This window comes from Nesoenas mayeri (genome assembly GCF_963082525.1).
Source record: "Nesoenas mayeri genome assembly, chromosome: 5".
NCBI classification, from domain to species: Eukaryota; Metazoa; Chordata; class Aves; order Columbiformes; family Columbidae; genus Nesoenas; species Nesoenas mayeri.
In genome coordinates this window covers 52,025,123-52,046,139 of record NC_137548.1, presented here as the reverse complement: position 1 = coordinate 52,046,139, position 21,017 = coordinate 52,025,123, and the positions used below count along the sequence as shown (strand labels likewise).

The 21,017-nt window shown below is 40.5% G+C and overlaps 1 protein-coding gene across 2 annotated transcripts in view; it reads right to left on the bottom strand.

The window, feature by feature from the left end:
* The window catches only part of BRSK2 (BR serine/threonine kinase 2), a 313,267-nt gene that overhangs the window by 40,467 nt on the left and 251,783 nt on the right, over positions 1-21,017 (bottom strand). For both annotated transcript variants that reach the window (XM_080346138.1, XM_080346139.1), the window contains exons 9-12: positions 18,933-18,964; positions 13,399-13,563; positions 12,611-12,708; positions 7,415-7,565 (exon numbers count right to left, since the gene is read on the bottom strand). In XM_080346138.1, coding sequence (XP_080202264.1) covers positions 7,415-7,565; positions 12,611-12,708; positions 13,399-13,563; positions 18,933-18,964 — 446 coding nt within the window. The remainder of the gene's footprint in view (positions 1-7,414; positions 7,566-12,610; positions 12,709-13,398; positions 13,564-18,932; positions 18,965-21,017) is intronic.

Sequence of the window (21,017 nt, the reverse complement as noted above, 5' to 3'; positions counted from 1 at the left end):
GCACTGGGGAATAAGGAGAGGGACATACTAAGGCTGTAAAAAAAATTTCTCAGCCAAATCTCAATGAAAGCAGTCAGCAGAGCAAAGGGGTTCATACTTCATGCTGCATTTTTTCTCTGCCTCTTACATAAGACACAGTTATATCACACTGTTATCAAGGAAATTGTTCTTTTTGTCCCCATTTTGCTCAGTGCAGTGTCCCTCTGTCCCCCAAGCTGGCCTGGTAAGAAGTACTTTTTTTTTGGCACAAATGAACTGTGAAATGTATTGGTTATTAAAGCATGCATTTCTGAGCCAGCCTGGGAGCCCAGGGTACAAGATTGTAGCTCAAGCTGTGAATCTGCTTTGATACTGGCTTATTAGTCATGATGGTCTTACAGTCAGGAATTCAGATCAGCTAGAACATACTAGCTCAGCAACCTGGCACTTATCTCTGTGGATGCCATCTTGTGCTCCAGGATCTCATTTTTCATTTAAAATAAATTCAGTCTCTGGGTCTTAAAGGTTGCAAAGAAAATCTTTCAAATGTGAATGGAGAATAAATCAATGCTGTGCTGGAAAGAGTCTGAAATAGCAGCTCTAAAAGCAGAATGAATCTCTAGCATATAGACTTTGAATCCTAGCAACAATCAAAAACTTCAGTATTCTTAATTTTTCACTACTAACCAAAGCATTCAAAATTGGAAAGAAGACAGGTTATTTAGTTTTGGGGGTGAAGATAAGCAAACTCAGGAAAGTATCATCACCTTTTCACATTAACAAAAATTAGATTAGAAATTAAAAAAAAATCTGGTGCATTATTAAGCCAAATGATTTTCAAGTTGGATGCAGCACTTATTTTCCTCTCTGTCTCTTTCTCTCTCTCATTCCCTCCATTTTCAATAACAGGCTCCCAAGCTGCCAGAGCTAACTCTGGCTGGGTGAGGAAAATCCATTCTCCACAAGACAGTCACCAACAGAAATGCCAAATTTAATATATGCCCAGTAGATTTCACAGTTTACTGCTCAGTGCAACTAGCCATGCTTCCGGTTACATCAACATTGCAAATGCTGGGCTGGGTAATGCAAGGCAGTTTTGAAAAAACTTAAAATTAAAACATAGTTAAAATCGAAAGAAAAAGCTGTTGTGCTATGCATTGATAGAGAAGTGGAAAGAAGCATTACAGTAAGTTCTTTTTCATGTGTTTGAGTGACACTCCATTTGTATTTCCGTCTGGAGTGCAAATTTGGGTAAGATCTAATTCATATATATATAAATACATATATATGTATATATTCCAGGACAAACGCTGTCCTTAATTGTACCCATACAAATCTATCTATAGTGATGTAACTGAGAAGAGCAAATTGACACCCATTGTATATTGGAACGTATGTGTATATTTATACAGAAAACACACCCATATTCATACATGCAGAATATTAAAATGTAAATAGAATGGGTGCAAGAAGGTAGATTAGTTTTTCTTTCAAGTCATTTTCCCAACAGGGAAGAGGTTAACAAAGAGAATGGAAAGCAAATTGACAATAGGGAAAAGGAAAAGGGAAATGAGGTTTAAAAAAAATGAACAATCCCAGGACACAATAGACCCAGAAGCGCAGACATGTGCATTCCCTACAATACTGAAGCAAGTGAACTACGGAGCTGCAGCAACCCAGATACAGAAGAAGAGAAGCACTGAAAGAGGGGGTGAAAGTCAGAAAGAAAGAAAAAGAAAGGGACAGTGGCCTCAGCTACTAAGACAACCATGTGCATCTAGAGGGAAGGGACCCTTAAAGATGCAGTATTCCTTTAAAAAAGACATCATAAAGTTGGATAATTAAACACCGGCCAAAAATTTAATTGTTCCTATCTTGGCATCTCAAAGAGGGTGCTTTACACACCACATGAGGCACAATCTCTCCTGCAGATGCACGATGTTCTTCATTGTGTCAGGCTCAAGACCTGAAACGCTGCCCACAAAGGACTGCCTCAGTCTGCAAAAGGCCAAAACGGGCTGTCCCTCACACATCCTACAAGTCTCCTGAGGCTTAAAGTCACATTTATCTTTAAATAGAAAGGTTTCTATTTAAAAGGGAAATGAAAAGAATGGTTTGCCAAGTCCATAGGTTCCTTTAAGGAATCCACTGCTTCCGCCTTTTTGAATCATATGGAACACTCCTAACGTCTGGGTAAGTGAAGTGTTTGTCGAACACATATAAGGATTACCTTTTGATGAAGAATTATCAATTAGGATGCCAGCTTTTAAAATTAGAGAAAATTTTTCTTCCTTGAAGACCAAAAGTTTGTAACAACATGTTCACTAAAAACCTTCCCAAAAGTCTAAACTTTTTCTTTGTTCATGGACCCACTTAAACTCCCTAAAGCTAGTGGTCCTGCATGTCTTTCATTGTGCCTCTATCCACAGTTGGGAGTTATTTTTTTTGTTATTCTACACCATTCATCATTTGAAGTGCTAGGTTGGAATCGTCCTCCAAAAACTCTGTCTCGGTTCATCTTTTTCTCTTGTGTTCTCTGGTGCAGTCATGATTGTCTTAAGGCACTGGTCTCTTACCTACAGGCACTTCATATTTTGCTCCATCAGATAGGATTTCCAAAGTTTCCTATCAGTGGCGTCACTGACTCAGTTGTGGAGCTGTTTCTAGTGCTGGGAGTGGAGGACTCTGGGCTTTCCTAGTGTTTTATATTCCAGTCCTTCAAGCACTCTTGGCAAATACATCCACCTTGGGCATCCTTACTCATGGCAGAACTGAACCCGAAGCAGCAGTAGGATGCGATTTTAGTGGGGAAAACGTTGGTACAGTCACAGGCTGCACTGGGGATAGCCTCAAATTAATGGTACTGTACAAAAAGATATGTGGTGTGGGCCTGTAAATATCCCACCCTCTTTGTTTCTCTCTTAAGAGAGAACAGCTATGTCCCCACATGGAGAAGGTAAGTACTGCATCTTTAAGGTCTCAGCAGTGAGGTAGAGGAGAGGAACATATTGTCAGTGTTTATACCTTTCTTCTTTGTTGAATTTGGGATTGGCTTCAGAGATATCCAGGCTTTTACTGAACATTGTTTTACTATGGCAGGAACAAAGCGAGAAAACAGAGTTACTAGTGTGGACATTTATAAAAGAGAGTTACCTGAAGCAATGCTGGACACCCAGCCCCCCAACCCATCCTCCCTTTTTTAAGCAATGCTCTGAAAAAAACTTTTTTTACTTTCCAGCTATGGCTCACACCTACACAGTGCTGAAGTTCAGTCTCTCTGACTTGTGAGGTCAAAGATGACTTCCCCCATACATACGTGCAAACCCTGCTCTCCTTTATCCAATTGAAAACCCAGTTACCATCTACTTTGTCACATTGTCCAGGGAAAATAGAAGATGCCTGAAGGCACAAATTGCAAAGTGCTCATTACTCAGACTTTTCCAGAAGACCTCAACACCAAGCACGATTTGGGAAAAGGTTAAAATGAGACCACAGAGCCTCTTAGAGGAACAGTAATCCATTTTGTATTCTAATTTGTAGGGACCATTACCACTTACTTCCAACTCTCTCTCCTATACTCAGTGTAGAGAGAAATGCCCTCCTTTATCATCTTGGGTCTGAATCCCTGAAGCTTAGAAGTAAAATTCCCTATGCTTTGCTAAAAAGGGGCAGCTCTCTGTAATATATTTCACTGGTAATACGCTCCACTGTTTCACAGTACACTGCTTCCTAATGTTAGCTGATCTTTCATGCAAGCTATCCACTTCAATAACCAGAAGAAAATGAATAGCTAATGAAGCCCATTTTAGAACAGTTCTTGGACTCTCACAGGAGAGCTGCTGAAAATTTCTGGCATACCCTCGAGGGATTCTAGCTCCCATGGAATTCTTCCTAGTCTCTGTGGTTTTGGCACAAGGGACGAATTAGCTAGCATTAAACTAAGCTCAGAACCTACCTCTTTTCTTTTGACATTTCAACGAAATACCAGATAGTCTGAGAGGTGCAGATACCACAACAGTAAAAGCAATTAAGGTATAATTATAAACCGTCTGAGCTGACAACTAGCAAGGATAACCAAAATTAACAAAACTTAGTCACCAGTTTTAAGGTGGCTGGTGTTCATGCATACTAACTTTGCCATAAACAAAGACCCAACAGAGAATGCTTGGAGAGGTCAGCACAAGCATTTCGAGAAGTCTGTAAGCTCAACAAGCAGCCTTTGTGTTGAGTTCCCTTCCACCATTCAAGGACCACTGAAGGACTATGTTTTTCACTTAGTAATTTCTCAGCCTGTAGTGTTGAAGGCTGCCAAGTTTAAAATCTCAATGGAAAGATATGCCCTTAAGTAAGCTAAGACCAAATACTTGTAGGGTCCTCACATGGTTACCAAAAGCAGTTCATCATACAGACGCATAAAACAGAGGCTATAACGTAAATCCCCTTTATGCAAACAAACACCTTTCTGCTACTGGGAAAAAGGACAATAGGACTAAATCACGAGACACATGGGTGTGTTCTGCCTGCTGGTTAGAAGAGTATCTCTGCCAGCGGAAGAAAGAAGCAATATCTCTGTGTCTCTGGATGTTTACACAAGTCATCCGTGTCTAAACAGGAGACCCGTTTCCATGATTCACCTCCCTGTCTTCCTAGTACTGCAGGACAAAAACACTGAATAGTCACCTGTTGAGACCAAAAAATATTTTTAGAAAATTATCCACCTCTGGGATCTAAGCCGTGCTGCTGTAAAATCCACTGTCAGCGGTCATTTCATGGAATATGCAACTAGCCATCAAAATTCCCCCACTGCTGGTGGAAGGCACTCGCCATTTTGTTATGACTGTTCTGACAGATGGTGCCCCATCAGCAATGCATCGTCCCCAGACAATCCCCATGCAGTGGCGTTCGTTAATGAAACCAGTTCATGTTATAAACAGCCATGCTGCCAGCAACAAAAAATGTGCCATTGTCATCTGTGAATGTGGATGGCATGAATTATGGAAGCTCACACATGGAGTAAAATAACATCTTCCCTTTAACCCCTTCCAAAACAAGCACTGCCAAGCCCATCATCATCAATTGTGGTGTTATTACATCTCCATCATTAGTCATACCTTTATGTCCAGCCCTCAGTTGTGGTTTGCATTGCCCTGTACTGTTTTTGTGCCTGGCAGGTTTCACTTCCTCCTTAAGCCAAAGCCTGGTGAGGCCGTATCTGGAGTACTGTATCCAGTTCTGGGCTCCCCAGTTTAAGAAGGACAAGGAATTACTGGAAGGAGCCCAGTAGAGGGCTACAAAGATGATGAGGACTCTGGAGAATCTTTTTTATGAGGAAAGACTGAGAGAGTTGGGTCTGTTCAGCCTGGAGAAGAGAAGGCTGAGAAGGGATCTCATCACTGTTTATAAATATCTCAAGGTGGGTGTCAAGAGGATGGGACCAGACTCTTTTAAGTGGTGCCCATCAACAGGATGAGGGGCAACGGGCACAGACTGAAACACAGGAGGTTCCATTTGAAAATGAGGAGAAACTTCTTTACTTTCAGGGTGACGGAACACTGGAAGGGTGCCCAGAGAGGTTGTGGAGTCTCCTTCTCTTGAGACATTCAAAACCCACCTGGATACATTCCTGTGTGATCTGCTCTGGTGAACCAGTTTTGGCAGGTGGGTTGGACTAGATGATCTCCAGAGGCCCCTTCTAACCTCAACCATTCTGTGAAAGACCTTCTTCACTGGTATGTAGCCTGCTTTACTGATATGTTTCTGCTCTGAACTCAACTCAGACCTTTTGACTTCAATTGTTTTCTCATGTGCAGGATTGAGTGAGACATTTAAAAGCAAAAGAAATACTTTGGGTAGCAAGACACAGCTTTGCCTCTTCAGACTTTTTACTCCAAAGTCAAAGCTGAGAGCTGGAAAATAATCTTTCAGCTCTCAGAAAACTTTGGAATCAACCTAACGCCTCCTGTTTGTTCCGCCCAGTTGGACACTTACTGCAAACAGCTGCAGAGTACTGCGACTCACAGGCAGCCTTGGGGTGGAGGAAAGTGATTCACCTCTGTCTGGCTCAGGGAGCTTCATGGTCCACGCATCTACCAGGTACCAAATTAAGCACTGCAAGCTGAATAAGGAGTGAGCAACTGTTTGTCAGTGTTGTATTCATCCTTATCACTTTGAGGCCTATGAGAAACACTGAGCGCACTCTGTCTTGAATACTTTCTTCATCCAGAACTCACATCAAAGCAAACCACCTATTCAAGAGAGGTTTCCAACCTATGCTATAAGGAAAAAAATCTTTATGGCAGTGTATCTCAAGGGCACATATCCAGTCTGAAACAAGTCCTAGCAGGTTCTGGAAATCACCACTTTTTCCTCACTGTAGACAGAACTGTAACAGTTGCCAGCAAAACTTCCCAGCAATTCTAGAGGCCTTTGGACATGAAATAATTTCACAGTTTTCACCCAGTTCTCAGTCAGCAAAGGGAGTTTCTGGGCACACAGACTCCTTTTGAACAGATCTTAACAGCTGAACAAAAAAAGGTCTTGTCATAAAGCTGAAACAGAAGTTACAGCATCATCAGCATACATATATGGGAAGCGTTCTTTTATACTGATTGATCTATGCAAGTATGAATCCAAACGCACGTGCTTCCCATAGGCTAGTCATAGGGACTGAGGAAGCAACTGCCATGGTTCACATAAGTGAACTTCCACAATTTACTCTCCAAGAACCTGCCTTGAGGAGACATCATTTTCCTCTGCTGTTTCTCCACAAGACTGATGCTTTCTTTGATAGAAAAGAGCCAAAGTTATACATATTCCATCACTTTATAGGCACGTGGTAATTTTTGTGGGTCAGATGCATGCTGGATCTGATAGCACATTTTAGAGGCATCTTCAGATGCCTGGACAGGGCCTTCCAAATTTGAGCTGTTCTGATGACATGGAGGGTGTGGTTCATCTCATTTAACTTCGGGTACCCAAAAGCTAGGCACCTAATCCAAGACAGTCACCTAGATTCCTGGGGTATGCTATGGAGACAGAGAGGAACAACCAGAGGGTACTTTAACCCATCTACAATTGTTGGAACAGAAGACATATGCATCTGAGTCCTTCCAAAGCCCTCGCCTCTCCCCATTGCCTAGAGTGACTGGCTCTATCACAATCTTAGACTGAATGCTTGTGTTCTTGACAATTTAAAAGAGCTGAGATGAATTTTTCCCAGAGGATGTGGTGGTTTCTTGAGGTACAAGCGAACAGAACCCTTAAGCCTCTGGCAGGACTTCTGTGTGCATAAGCCCTTCTGGCTGCCAGATTATGTTGCAAATGTGCTTGGAAGTTGTAAGAAGTACTGGTGTGAATAAAAAAACTCTGTGTGTATAACATAAAAGGGGGTAGCAAACCCAGACAGGCAGGACTCCTGGGTAAAGGAGAGACCCACCTCTGTCCATGTTGTGCCATTTCAATAGCTCTGCGAGCAGGGACTGGGGAGCCGCCATCTGTCACACTGAGAACCTCCATCGACTTCCTTTCTGGCCGCCGCTTCCCATGCCTGTTCAGCATTGGGGAGTCCACACGCTTCCTGGGGGGATCTTTATGAAAAGAAAATGCTGTCAGATGAATCTGGCTGTGACTTACCTCACACAGGCTGGTTAAATCCTTTCTCAACAACCTCAATCACACCTCCCCTATAGAGACAGGTATCTTTGTGATGGAGATGATCATTTGCAGTCTTTCCCTTCTTCTGAATTTGCAAAAATTAAGACATAAGTTGCAATCTATCTACAGAGAGAAGGAGCACTGCTATTACAGCACTGTAAAATAAACGCACAACTACAGCACAGCTTGCAGAAATTACCTTACAAAGCTGGTAACAATAACAACAAGATGACAGCATGGGCTATAGCACAAGTAGTTAGCCAGAGCATAAGCCATCTAGGGATCCTGTGTATGTACCCAGGTTGGTAGAGTTTGCATTTGATGTCCCTAGTAGCTAGATTAAATGTGTCACACAGACACGAGTACACTCTGAACTCAGAATTGCATTCTCCTCTAAAAACATACCCTTTTTTTTGCATCTTTCAGATTAGACTTCAGGTTTTCCCTGCTGCTTTTTATTTTTACTCCTACAGCATTACAAATTAAACATACTAGTCTACCTGAGTTTCCGATGAGAACTACTAAAATTTATCTCAGAGGTCATTGTACAGTTTTTACAGATATAGTAACTGAAGTGCTTTACACTTTTTATTGTGTAGCATTCCTATGAGGTATCGAAGTGCTACTTTCACTTTGCAGAGAGAAAACTGAGGTACAGGAATGAGATATTTAAAGGCAATTCATTCCTAAAGGTGCTGACGAACATTTACTGAGGTTCTGAGGAGCATCTGAATTGCTCTTTAATCGTTGGTCTTTAGATACCAAACCACTTTGAAGAAAGTGCTCCTAGGTGATCTGTCAAACCATACACACCTCCATGGTGAAGCAGTAAACCAACTGCAGACCTGCTGAGAAGTTTTATTACTCATATTTCTCATGGCATCCAAACAGAGGAAGGGAGGAAGGGAGGGAGGAAGGGAGGAAGGAAAGAAGGGAGGGAGGAAAGGAGGAAGAGAGGGAGGGAGGTAGGAAGGAAGGAAAACACAGAAGGATTTTCTTTTCTTTGGTTGGGCTATTTCAGTTCCCTGCCTCTATTTATAGACAAATTTTTAATTTTAGAGGAGAGCGAGCACCTGTAAAAAAAGGCACCTTTCACCTCTGGAGTTAGAAAGAACCTCATAGTGCCCAGCCCTTAAGGCTTCCTTTGCAAAACCAGTAATATTGCATTTGACAATTCTACCTCTATTGCCTATTCTGATTATATTATTTTTATTATCCTGCCCTCTTCACACCCCCTATCTACTTGCTTGTTTCTTCTCTCTCTTATATAATGTTTTTTTAGAACAAGATAACTTTAAGGCAGGGCTTATTCTTGAAGCAATGAGCATAAGCAAAGATGCCTCAAATGCAAATGAGCTAGTGATAGTAACTGAACCCATTACTGTATAACCCAAATATTCTTTGTATTAAGAGCAACAGTTTTCCTGTTAAAAATTAATTGGAAAAAAGCTGTTGTATTTCACTCAATTTCAAACTACATTCAGTAATAAAAAGATACCAGTAGGGATAATGACCTCCAGATTGAGAAAAATGTATAATGCATGAAGTTAAGAGAAATGCAAAGGGAGATAAACCTAATAAAGCAGCTATATCGGGTGACTTCATTTGCACATGTATAAGTGGTTCAAAAGTAAGCTGGGACAACATTTAGACATTTCAAACTCCTACTTCTTCAAAGAAGTTCAAAGAATGAGAAAGGACTCATCCCATAGGATGACTGACAGTATCAGAAGTGTGACCAGAGACAAGGAACATGCATAATGACAATATAATTACTTTTGCTATCAATAACAGAGAGCTGATGCAAGTTTTGCAGAGGGATATCAGACATCAGGAAAGTAGAAGAGTGCTGTTTAAAAAAAAAAAAAAGGAAAAAAAAAGGAAGAAGGAAGATGAAGAAAGCAGTTAATGTCAAAAGAATGGAGATGAGTAAGCTCAGACTGCATCAATGTTAGTTAATAATAGAGTCTAAGTAAGAAAGATGGAAAAAGGCAAGAAAAACATTTAATGAACAGATATTTTAAAAGGCAATTTGATCCAAGCATATTCAAACCAGAAGACTTTAGCAAATGGAAATTCAGCTGAGTGACACTTACAAAAGTGACACGTAAAATACAAGGTGGACATTAAAAAAGAGGGAAGAAGAAAATTGAAGAGTATTTAGCTAAAGACTTGAATAACAGTGTATTGTACAGCCATCAGAAAGCTTGAGAGAAGGACAGTAGCCAGAGGGGCCATGAGGGAATCAACAGAACAATTAAGGAGGAGAAGTATATTACTAACAAGCTAAATGGTTCTTTTATATCAGACCTTGCTGCTCAAGATGCTGGAAGATATTGATTTCCGATCTATATTTTAAACTGTCAAAGAGAGAGACTAAGCAAAAAGGGCAGATGGTGAAACACACCTGCAGTTCACAAAGGTTCAATGAAAAATACATCCAGAAGCCTGCATGAATGTGGTTTAGGTTCTAATAAAAGTATTTGATTCCTCTTTAAGACTGGCTACATTCCTACACTATACATGGTTGATGGTAGCAAGTATTGTACATATTTTTTAGAGGAGTCTGAGTAAGAAACGTCAGGGCACTGAGTCTGTCAAGTCTAAAAATTCTAAAGAAATTGTTAAATAGACAGCCATTCTGCCATAAAGTCTAAAGTGATATCATAGAAAAGCAGCAGAAGATTTTGCAGAAGTACAGCAATTAAAACCAGGAAAACATCTAGTATTTGTCCTTCTCTTCTTGACTCTCTGGAAATATATCACATGGGGAAAAAAAGTCAAATCCTAGTTTGGATCTGTGATAGTTTGGAGGATACATTTTCCTTTTATTTCACATCAGAAAAGTGAAGCCATTCCCAAGGATTTTTACAGAGGAACAGAGAATCTTACAGGTAATGATCCAATTATAAAGGCATTGATCTGGAAGGTGGGAAATAAAGGTTCAACTTCTGGCCCAATCTCTTGTTCTCTGGTTTATTAAGAAACTCCACCCCACAAAAGCCATTTCCTCAAGGAGACATTAGTTGACATTAATTCATTTCACTGAGAAATGTTGTCAGGTAAAGAAAATGGAGCTGGACTCAAAATACGGACGGCTAAGGTGGCCCTTCCCTAGCCCTTTGAGAAAGCTTTCTATAGCGGGAACAAGGGATGCCAGAGGAGAGCGCTAGTCTGAGCTGGCAGTGTTTTTACTGACATCCATCCATTCTGAGACCTAATATGCAAAGAAGGAGGAAAAAGCAAAATACTCTGAGATGCACCTTTTCATTTTTTGAAGAGCTCAGGCAATGCACAGCTCTCATGAATGTGGTTTCTTCAAGCTGCTATTATTAAATCTGTTACTTTTTCTCTGCTCTTCTTTCTTTGTGCAAAGCCATTGTTAATAGCTAATGATGAGATATTAATCAGAAGCATGACTGCTCTTAATTAAACCTTGCCCCATGTTCTCAGAGATACTGCTGGGAACAGAAGAGCTAGAAACCCTCTGTGGAAGAGGAAACACAACATACAAACACTCAAAGAATAATCCTCAAAGAGTCTAAAATGTGCCAGTGAGGCACAACGATGCATTCAGAGTAGTGTTTTCCCGTTGGGGAACATTTTCCCTCCTTGTACAAAAAATACAATAGTAGAGCATAATATTTCATTCCAAGCCATGGAAATATTTTGGCATGTGGAAAAGAGATATATGATGCATTTATGGCATAGCTACATATTCACTCACATGCTGAATATGAAGATTCTAGAGTTACCTTGATTTGCTTCTTATGACAAAAGTATTTCTAAAACAAGATGATGGTGTCCTTACATTGCTGGATAATCTATTTGAGTCAAAAGCCATTTGCTAAAGTGCTAGATAACAAACTGCACTGAGAAAGGGACTTCTGACCACAGGACTTGCACTGGGCACAACTACCCGTCTTCATCAGGATCCTTGCTAATATGCTCTCTGTAGCTTCATCCAGCTAGGAGTTTAAAAATTGCTGTGTTGGCTAAGAATTTCCATCTCTTCTCCCACAGAAGAGATTTCCCTGCAAAATTATGGGTTCTGGTCCCTTCAACTTAGATAAGGTAATAATTCAATGGAGTACTAACAAACATAGTTCACTGTACCACTGCCCTGTAGGCTTGGGAGATTCCAGGCTTTCCAGTGAAAATAAAGAGTCCTTTGCTTCTAGCCTTGTAAAGTGCTGAAATACAATACCTAAAAATCACAACACTACAATGTAAAAATGCAATTTCATGTCATAAACAGAAGTGATTAATAGTTTATTAGTTAAACTTTTGTCACTCTGCACAGCAAGGGTCATTTATATAGTTAGCGCCTCAGAGAAGCATTTTTCCTGTTGTCTAGATTAGTGAAGTCCTTGGTGGTCAGCAGTACCCTAAAACACTAAAGGACAATTCTTAGGAACAATAGTCTCACTACATATTAAGGTTTAGAAATCTTTCTACGATAGTCTAAAAACATGGGAGTTTGATGTATGTACTATAAATGGGTATGTAATATTATATTACTCATACTTCAGTGTGTATATATTTACCTATAGAAAAGAGAATCTGTACATATATAACTCCACATGGATGCAATGCTACACAGTCTTATTGGCTGAAGTCCAGCAGCAGCATTTTGGCAACACTGCATGTAGATTAGTAATTAGAAAATTCTGCCACTAGACTGTACTGCTGTTAAATCTCATCTGTTTGCATAGATCCAGCTTTTTTAATACCTGGTTCAAGACCAACTTGGATGTTTCTGCACTGTGAGACAGATATGTCCTAAAAAATGAAGCCTTTGAGTTCAACCATGAATCTGCCTGCCTCAGGCTGAGGATTCTCACCAATGCTGTACACCATTTCAGTGGGAAGGTAACAGTGATGCTAGCGGTTGGGTACACATTTAAAAAAAAAAAAAGAAGTTGAAGAGGAACTAGTTGAGATGGGTTCATGGTGACAGAGGTCATATCTGTAGTACCTATTTCATTTCTAGGGGGGAGATCCTCATCTTCGTGACTAGGATACCTCTCCTTCCGGTCAAGCAGAAGAAAATAAATCATTTTCTCTTGGTTTTCTCTGAAAAAAAGAAGAAAAATCTTTAACTTTTATGAGAAAAAAAATCAACATCATTTGTTATCAAACAAACAGTTAGTTATTCTAAATAAGCTGGAAATGGTCATGTATCTGCCACCTAGATACACAACCCACAAAGCAGCTAGTGAGAAAAGGAAATAAGATTCCCATGTTATACACACAGAACAGAGGCACAGGACAGATGAGATAACGTGTCCACAGGAAGTTCAAACCAAGAGTGGCAGCAAGACAGGTCTCCTGAGCCTCTAAGTATTCTTACCACAATGTGCCTCTCTCAGCACCTCATGAAATACACCAGCTCTCAGGCATAAGCTTGAAATAAATAAAATTTTGCCAACAAAGGCATATCCAACACAAATAAAGAGTAATGATACCTCCCCATTCGTACTGCATGGCCCATCTCTTCATGAAGTGACCTTGCCTGGCAGCAAGGGAAGAGACATCACCATGTCTCTGTTGCTGGTCACTCTGTGAGCTTCTGCTACACGGTGCAAGCAAGGCTCAGTGCTTGCTTCCAATACCTCACCAGCAAACAAGCAGCCAGAGGGTGAGAAGTTGCTACTGGTCCTTCACAGCGAAATACATGTTAAAGTGATCTCTACCTCTCCCCAGGTTTGTACGCATCCCAGCCCATGGACACCCAACTGATATTAAGACTGAGCAAGTGCTTACTCTTCTGACAACAAGTCCTGTAAGAGTTTGTTTCGGTCACGGAAGCAGCCTAACGAGTGCATGCTATCTAACACATCTGGATCAATATCCTCCAAGGAAGGGAGAGAACGAATCTGCACCTTTCGAGGGATGGGTTGCTCTGGTTCTGGCTCATTCTTACCCCCTCTGCAGAGGAAAGAAGATGAGAGAGAGAAAGGGGGCAGGGAAAGAAGGAGAGAAAAGAAACATGAGTCACAAATGAACCCATACTCTGAAACACAGCCCGCAGCAACAGATGGAAATAGCTTGTTAAATTCCCGCTGAGAGACCAGACCTCGCAGCTAGGCAGATATTCTTTTCGGAAGAAACCATCATGAAGGCTAAGAGTGACCAGCACCTTGTGGATTTGAGTCTTTAATGAGAAATGTCTACATTCAGTCAGAAAGGCAGTAGGAACTTCACTTACCAGTGCCCTCATAATTTAAGCAGCTGTTCAGTGTCCTAATGCCAAATATTTATAAAACACTAGGCAGTTTTAGAGATACTGTCTCATCAGCAGGTCAGAACTCAGGCTATCAGGCTTAAAAGTGCAAGCTGAATGATTCTCTTTCAAAGAAGTAGCTGCAAACAAATTGTCTCTGTTCTTCATAAATTCTTATTACACCTGGCATTGCAGCAGCAAAGCCTCTAATGTGATTAAGAGACCTCAGTGTTCAGGTCCACACTTGACACACTTTAAAGGGTTTTTGGGGAAACCAGGCTGTTTATTTACACCAAATACACAACCTCTGCTTCTCCTCAGCCATGCAAATTTGAAAACTGTGGCCCAAGTGTGATGCCCAAGGTCAGTGGCAGACCTGGGAACACACAATTAGCAAGTGGTAGAGCATATTACTCTTTTAAAAGTAGTTAACACAGGCTTGTGCATAATTATCTCATCCCATTCACTAGACTCAGGAAGTATTGATTATTCATTGCAGTTAAAGGCCCTGACTATAAGGAATAGGTCAAGGTGTCAGGATATCTATAACTGGCTGAAGTATATCTTTTGCAGGTACCCTGAATATCCTTTGAGTTTGTTTAGGCAGGCAGTGAGCAACTTATGTAAACTCTGTCCACCCGAAGAGGTGGATTTGATGGGGGTGGTATTTTGGCTGGAGAACCTGTCTGTTCTGAATTCTAGCTATTTCTCAATGGACGCTTTATGTGATGTTGAGGTTTTCCTACTCTGTAGGTGAGGTCCTTCCTTTTCTTGATGTGATGTAAACGTGTAATTGTTGGTCCAGACTCTCAGGGTAGGCAACAGGATCTGGGAATATTTAAACTGTATCAGATATCAGCGTTTATGGGGCTGTGTTTGGGCAAGAGATTCTACCTTTGGATGCTGACTGAAATATGGAGAACACAGCTTGTGAACATACTCACACAGCTTAAAATGCTGTGGGCTCAGGTGTGAGCTATCCAAGCATCTACACAGAAAAGGAGCTCCAGTTCAAATGTGTTTATTTTTTTCTCAGGTAGGTTAGAGAGCAAATCTGGTAGGATCATACACATGAGCTCAAGGTCTCAGGCAGTGTACTAATAAGAGAGCCAATGCAGATTATCTCCTCCAACCTAAGAAGGCAACACTAAGCCATCGCAGCCAGGGCTATGATGCTGGGGCAGGATGGTTACATGCTACACCTCAACCACACGAGATTGCTGGGTGCTACTTGCAATTTATCTTTAAGCAAGTTGAAACGCAGTTGTGAGGCATCTGCTCTGTTTCCCATATTTGCGTGACATCACTTGCAGAAAGACTCGTAAATTTTCATTTTATTTTCTTTTCAGGCAGCAAAATGTGCTCCGCCCTTCTTGATTACATGTCATGGAGTCAGAATCTGGTGTGTGTTACATGGGTCATAACAACAAGGATCAGATGCCACTTTGCTTACACTGAGTACTCACATACACCCTGCTCAGTTTCATTCAGTTTAGGGGACTGGAAGCATGATATACAGGACAGAGACAGAATCTGCTCCTTGGGATTTGTTCTTATGTTTTGAACCACTAAAACACAGGTTCTGACATGTCCTTGGAATCTTGCAGTAGGGTCTATGTCTTCTGCAATGACACCATGGTCCTGAACCAAAAGGCTAGATTCAAAAATCCTTGTTCAAGTACAGAAATATCTTATTCCTTGCGTGCCCTGTCTCTAAGAGGTAGCTACTTCTGCCTCTTAGGATCAGGATCTAGCTCTCAGTAAGTAATAGGCAATGATTAAATCATAACTTTGCACAATTAAAGCCAGTGATGACCCTGTCATTAAGATAAATTCTTGCAGGATAGACCTTTGAACAGCAGCTGAGGCTTTTTTGTTTTTTTAATGATCTGGAGTTCACTTTTTGAATGTATTGACTTAATTAGTCATTAATTATGTTACAAGAAGCTGCTCTTAAGATAATTTAAAGAGATTAAAACAAATTATTGCTGTTGAAAATTTCCACAAAATCTCAGTTTCCTACTAGTCACCCTAGTCTTCAGCAGGATATCACCTGCAAGCTTCTTTTACGTCATTCAGTGTGGGAACCGTTTCTACAGAGCACAGCTTGCCACGTTCTCTGCACTGAAAAGTGGGTTTTCCTTATGTCCTGCACCTGGTCAGCCTCAAACATAGTCAGGAATTTTCACACCTCCTCATCAGGTACAAGCAAAATCTGCAAAGAGGTGCCTTGTCATTTGGCAACGCAATTCAGTGCTTCAGGAAATGAAAATCACCGGGTCTGGGCTGTGATTGGCATGACTGTATTCCCTGTTCCATTCTCAGTCTAGCAGAGAGTGACAAATTTGTTGCATTTCAGCCCACACAGACATCAAACAATGTCACACCATGAATACTGCAAATCACGTATATTTTTTAAAGGCTCACATGAATGTAATTGCTGCTTTAAACCCCATCCTCTTTTGTGAGGATCGGTGCGTACAACGGCTGTGATTCCAGACCAAAGTGGACTTTTTCATTCTCTCTGTGAAATTCTATGGTGAATCTCACCAAGATGCACATTTACATCAGCGCAAAGCAAAGCCGAACTGGTACAGTTACACTTTTCCTGAGAATAGCAATTTTTGTATCTTCGCAACTAGGGCAAATACTCAGTGTAATAGGAGTTATGTATTTACCATAATAGGTAATTTTATTTGCCCTCTTGCTTTATTAAAAAATGTGAAAATAACTGCTGTTTATTTGCGCTGGAGGCAAAAATAAATTATTTCAATAAAATAGGCTTAAAAACCTTCACTAAATTTGTTTGTGTGGGAGAGCAAAAAGAACTGGAGGTTGTTGATGAAAGGTTTCTCTTTGGTTTCTTCTTTCCTTTTTTAGGCCTGTGAATCATGATTTCAACTTTCAAGACCTTTCCCTGTCTGCCTACTATGCAATTAAATCTTTTCTTCAGTTCTGCAGTAGGCCTTAATATTTATTTGAAGAATTAAGTGAAACCACTTATATCTTCTGAGTACAAATGACAGGTCAGTAACCTATATATAACAAAGAATGAAGTTTTACGTAGAATAGCAGTGTTACATGAAATAAACAAGAAATGGAAGATGTGAGCAAAACAGCCATAGAGTAAAACACTTACAACCCTTCCTTCTCTGTCAGCATCAATAATTCCAGGCAAAATGAATGCGAAGAGGCTGTGAAACATTACCGGATGAAAGCAGTTGATTTTTGGAAGTGGCAGGGTTATTCACAGACTAAATTTAGCCAAAGGAGGCTAACCACCTTAGGTCAATCCATAGCCAGTATAGAGGGAATGAGAGACAGAGACTCATTAAAAAATCTATTTTGAGCAGAAACTTCATTTTAGGCCATCTGAACAGACTTCTGGAAGAGCCTTTGTCTCTCTGCGTTGACTACACTGGGAATCTAAGGCAGACCTGCTTTTGCAAAGCTCAGTTTCTACATCTGAAAACAGCCTCAGATACCATTTCCAGTAGAGTAAAAACAGGTTTACTGTGTCAATGATCAGAGAGTCTGACTTTCATTGAAAGGACATGAAAATGTTCAAACGCTTATGTCTGCAAAGAACAAAAATCTTCCAATTCTAAATATAGAATAAAGCCATTAAATAACAGGTGCCTAATTGTACATGTGACCCTGAGACAACAGTCTTCCAACAGGTGAAAACTTCCAGGCAAAAATCTTGAGGAGAGGTATAATAATAAGTGATCAATGACATTTCATTTTAATTCCTATTCTAGTTATGATCAAAGCACAGAGAAAGTCAGCTGATTTCACTCCATGAAGAAACAGAGGGGATCAACTATCCAGTCTGCTCTAAACAGCATTTACTTCTGGAATTGCTAGTAAGACATTATAAAAGGGGTATTTTAGAGATTACAGTAAGAGACTTCCCCCTTCTACATTTATCCAAGAGAGTTTCAAAAAAAACAATACCTGCAGCAAAAAACACTCTGGTCCTTCTTTGCTTTAAAAAGGTGCCATGTCAAGTGATAACTATAGAGAGCATGAAAAAGCCATGGGCAGAGTGCTGCCACCATTTCCGGTGAACTAAGAGAAAAACATCTTATTCAACAAACTGTTGAACACCCTCAGGTCCTACCGAAGTCAGATAAATCCAGAGGTGAACACCACCCATAAGACAGAATTAGAGAAAACAAAACAAAGTGGTTTGCGTGGTTGGTTTGTTTGTTTTTCCTGGTGACAGGCTTAAATATCAGTTCATTTAATACTCAAGTATTTCCCAAGAGCAATGATAGGATTATGAAAGCGGGACTTTCCTTATCACCCACCTGGGGAACCTATATGTATGCTGACTCCCTGAAGCATGTATCAAAGCATCATTTCTTTGTTTAATTAGTTTGATTAGGTTATCATCAGTATTTTAAAAAAATGTTATTTACTTAGGTTTCTTGAAATACTACACAAAGTGCAAGGTCATTTTTAAAAGCCATCCATCTTCCTTATACCCAAAGTACTAGACAGGTGCGTACTTTGCTCACAGACCTCCTGTTTCACTGTCAAGACTGCTGCTTTTAATCAAGTCACAGAACTACTCTCACATAACAGGTTACAAGGTCAGAAGCAGCCTCTTAGCTTGCTGCAAAGAAGGAGCAGGGATTATGAGACAGAAAAGCTCTTATTCACAGGTGCTTACTTATCAATATAATCGTTTTTGTTTCTACTTCAGAGAAAAGCCAAGATGCCAAGAAGGAACAAATAAAAGCTTTCTTGTCAAGAAGGTTTTACAAGGGATTGTCTGTAGCACTTGGATTGCAAACTAAATATTGCTGTTAGTTGGGGTTTTTTTTGCTGATCACTTGCAGGTATCTTTCTAACACAGCAAGTTGCTGGACTGAATGTCTTATTTCAAACAATCGTTAGCCACTGTATATATATATACAAAAATTAGATGCCTTCCTGTCCTCTGGCCCTTTCTCCATCTCTGTGAAGGCTGCGTTCAAATTCTAGTCTCTCTCTTCAGAGATCACTAGAATGTAAGATCCCGTAACAGAATCAATAACAAAAAGTGAATTAAAAAAGTGTTACTTACATATACCATATGTGTTTCTGAATATGTTCTAGCTGTAAAGAAAAAGAAAACAAGGATTTAGTGCTGTAAAACAAAAAGGTAACTCCACAAGACATCCTTATCAAGGCTTACTCAAGTTGTCAACATTCCAGAGTTGGATCTATGCAAATAACAGGAACTTTATGCTGCATAAGGAGTATGCTCATCCTCGCCCACCCCACCAGAAATGAGACTACAATTCCAGACACAAGGAATCAGTCAGGAGCAAATCCCAGGAAAATGCATAAATTCAAGGCTTCACAGACAAGCATTGCGACAATTTACATTTTTGCCCTTCTAAGCCCTTCCCCTCTATAACTGAACTGAAGCTAACAAACCGCTCCTTTCTGTAGGTGCATAATACCTGAGTCTTTACACCTAAAATTCATTTCTAGTTTTGTTTTGGGGGAAAAAAAAAAAAAAGAGAGAAGGAAAATAGACAGGTTCAAACAGATAATGTGAAAAAATAAATTGTGCATGTGTCATATGATCTTCTGCCAAGACCCATTCTTGATTGGCTTCACATGTACCATTAAAATCTAAAGACCAAGTAGAATATGTTTTTAATGTCAAAATAGTACCATTTATTGTTCCAGCACCTGAACACTACACTGCAAATTTCTTTTACTTCATTCCTTCCTGTTATACAAGAGCATTTTACTATTTAGTGAAGGACTGATCAAAGCTGAATGGTGGCCTTGTCCACCTACTGAAGGCAGATCCCGTCAAATGTTTCATGATGACCATGTTTTCCACAAGCACGGGAGAAAGTAACACCATTTCACCAAGAGAAACTCATAACAGTGGAGAGAACAAACTGTTCATATGACATACTTACAGTAGAACATTCCTAAACTTTTTTTTTATAAGCATCATCAGTAGAAAAGAACTCTTCATAGATTCCCAGGGATTAATTATTATGTGGACAATATTTCTCATACTCCTCCTTATGGAGCACCTTTGAACATGCAGAACAACATGCACAATGCAGGTGAGAGACAGGGGAGAGCTGGAAGGAAACTCCAGTGTTAACAGCTATAAGATGATATCACAGACCCATTAAACTGGTCAGGAAGAACAGAAACAGCTGTCCTGCTCCTATCACTTTCCACTTCAATTCTGGAATAGAGAGAATCAGAGAGGAAAAAAAGAAAAAAGAAAAAAAGAAGAATGGACAAACAACAAAATCCCAAAGATAGAAAGTAGGTGTTTGCCACAGAAAGCAAGGAATTGGAGGCCTCTGTGCTACGGAACAACAGCTCCGTGCTTGGGAAACCAGGAAGATCTGAGGTCAGCTCTACATGAGATCATTTTTTAAGTGAGACAGGGCTTTTCTTGAAAACAAAGAAACAAGGGAATGCAGCTTAGGAAAGCATGACAGGAGGCTGGGGGGATCAGTAAGAGAGACAAACAGCCTCCTTTAAAACCAAGACTGCATCAACACTGCAGTCAGAGGTGCAGATGGTACTTGCATATTTAGCTGTCTTCTAACCAGCCCAGGTGCTGGGAGCACCAGTACCCCGCAGTACACATACCCACAGGCCTGGGCAGACTTGTACAGCTTCCAGCTGTGGCCTCAGCTCTGTGACAATAATTCCCTTTTGTCACAATTCCCCTTGTATTAGGTAGCCCTTTCATCCCTGCACTATTAAGAGAAAGGTGGAGTATTCCTGACATTCTACCATCTCCCCTGACCAGCTTAACTAAAGGAAATAAGACATATATTATGGGTGTTCCCCTAGTAGCCTGGACATCCCCCTCCCCCCTCACCCCGTTTCTTTGCAAGCTGAGGTACAAACGCAGAACATAAGAAGAGCCTATTCTGCACAGTTTCCAAAGGATGGGGATTTAGTATGGCTACTTATCAGGTCCACAGTACTGCAAGGATCTGCTAAGGAGTGTACTGTACCTTCTTTGCTTGGTGAAACCACCCTATGAGATGCATATCTACCCGTTATTTCAAATACACCACATGGAGGGTTAGGACATTAATGATTTCAGACAAGATGCAGATGATACAGCTAAGTGATGTCCAAGCCTCTTTCATGCTTGCTTCTCCTGCTGCAT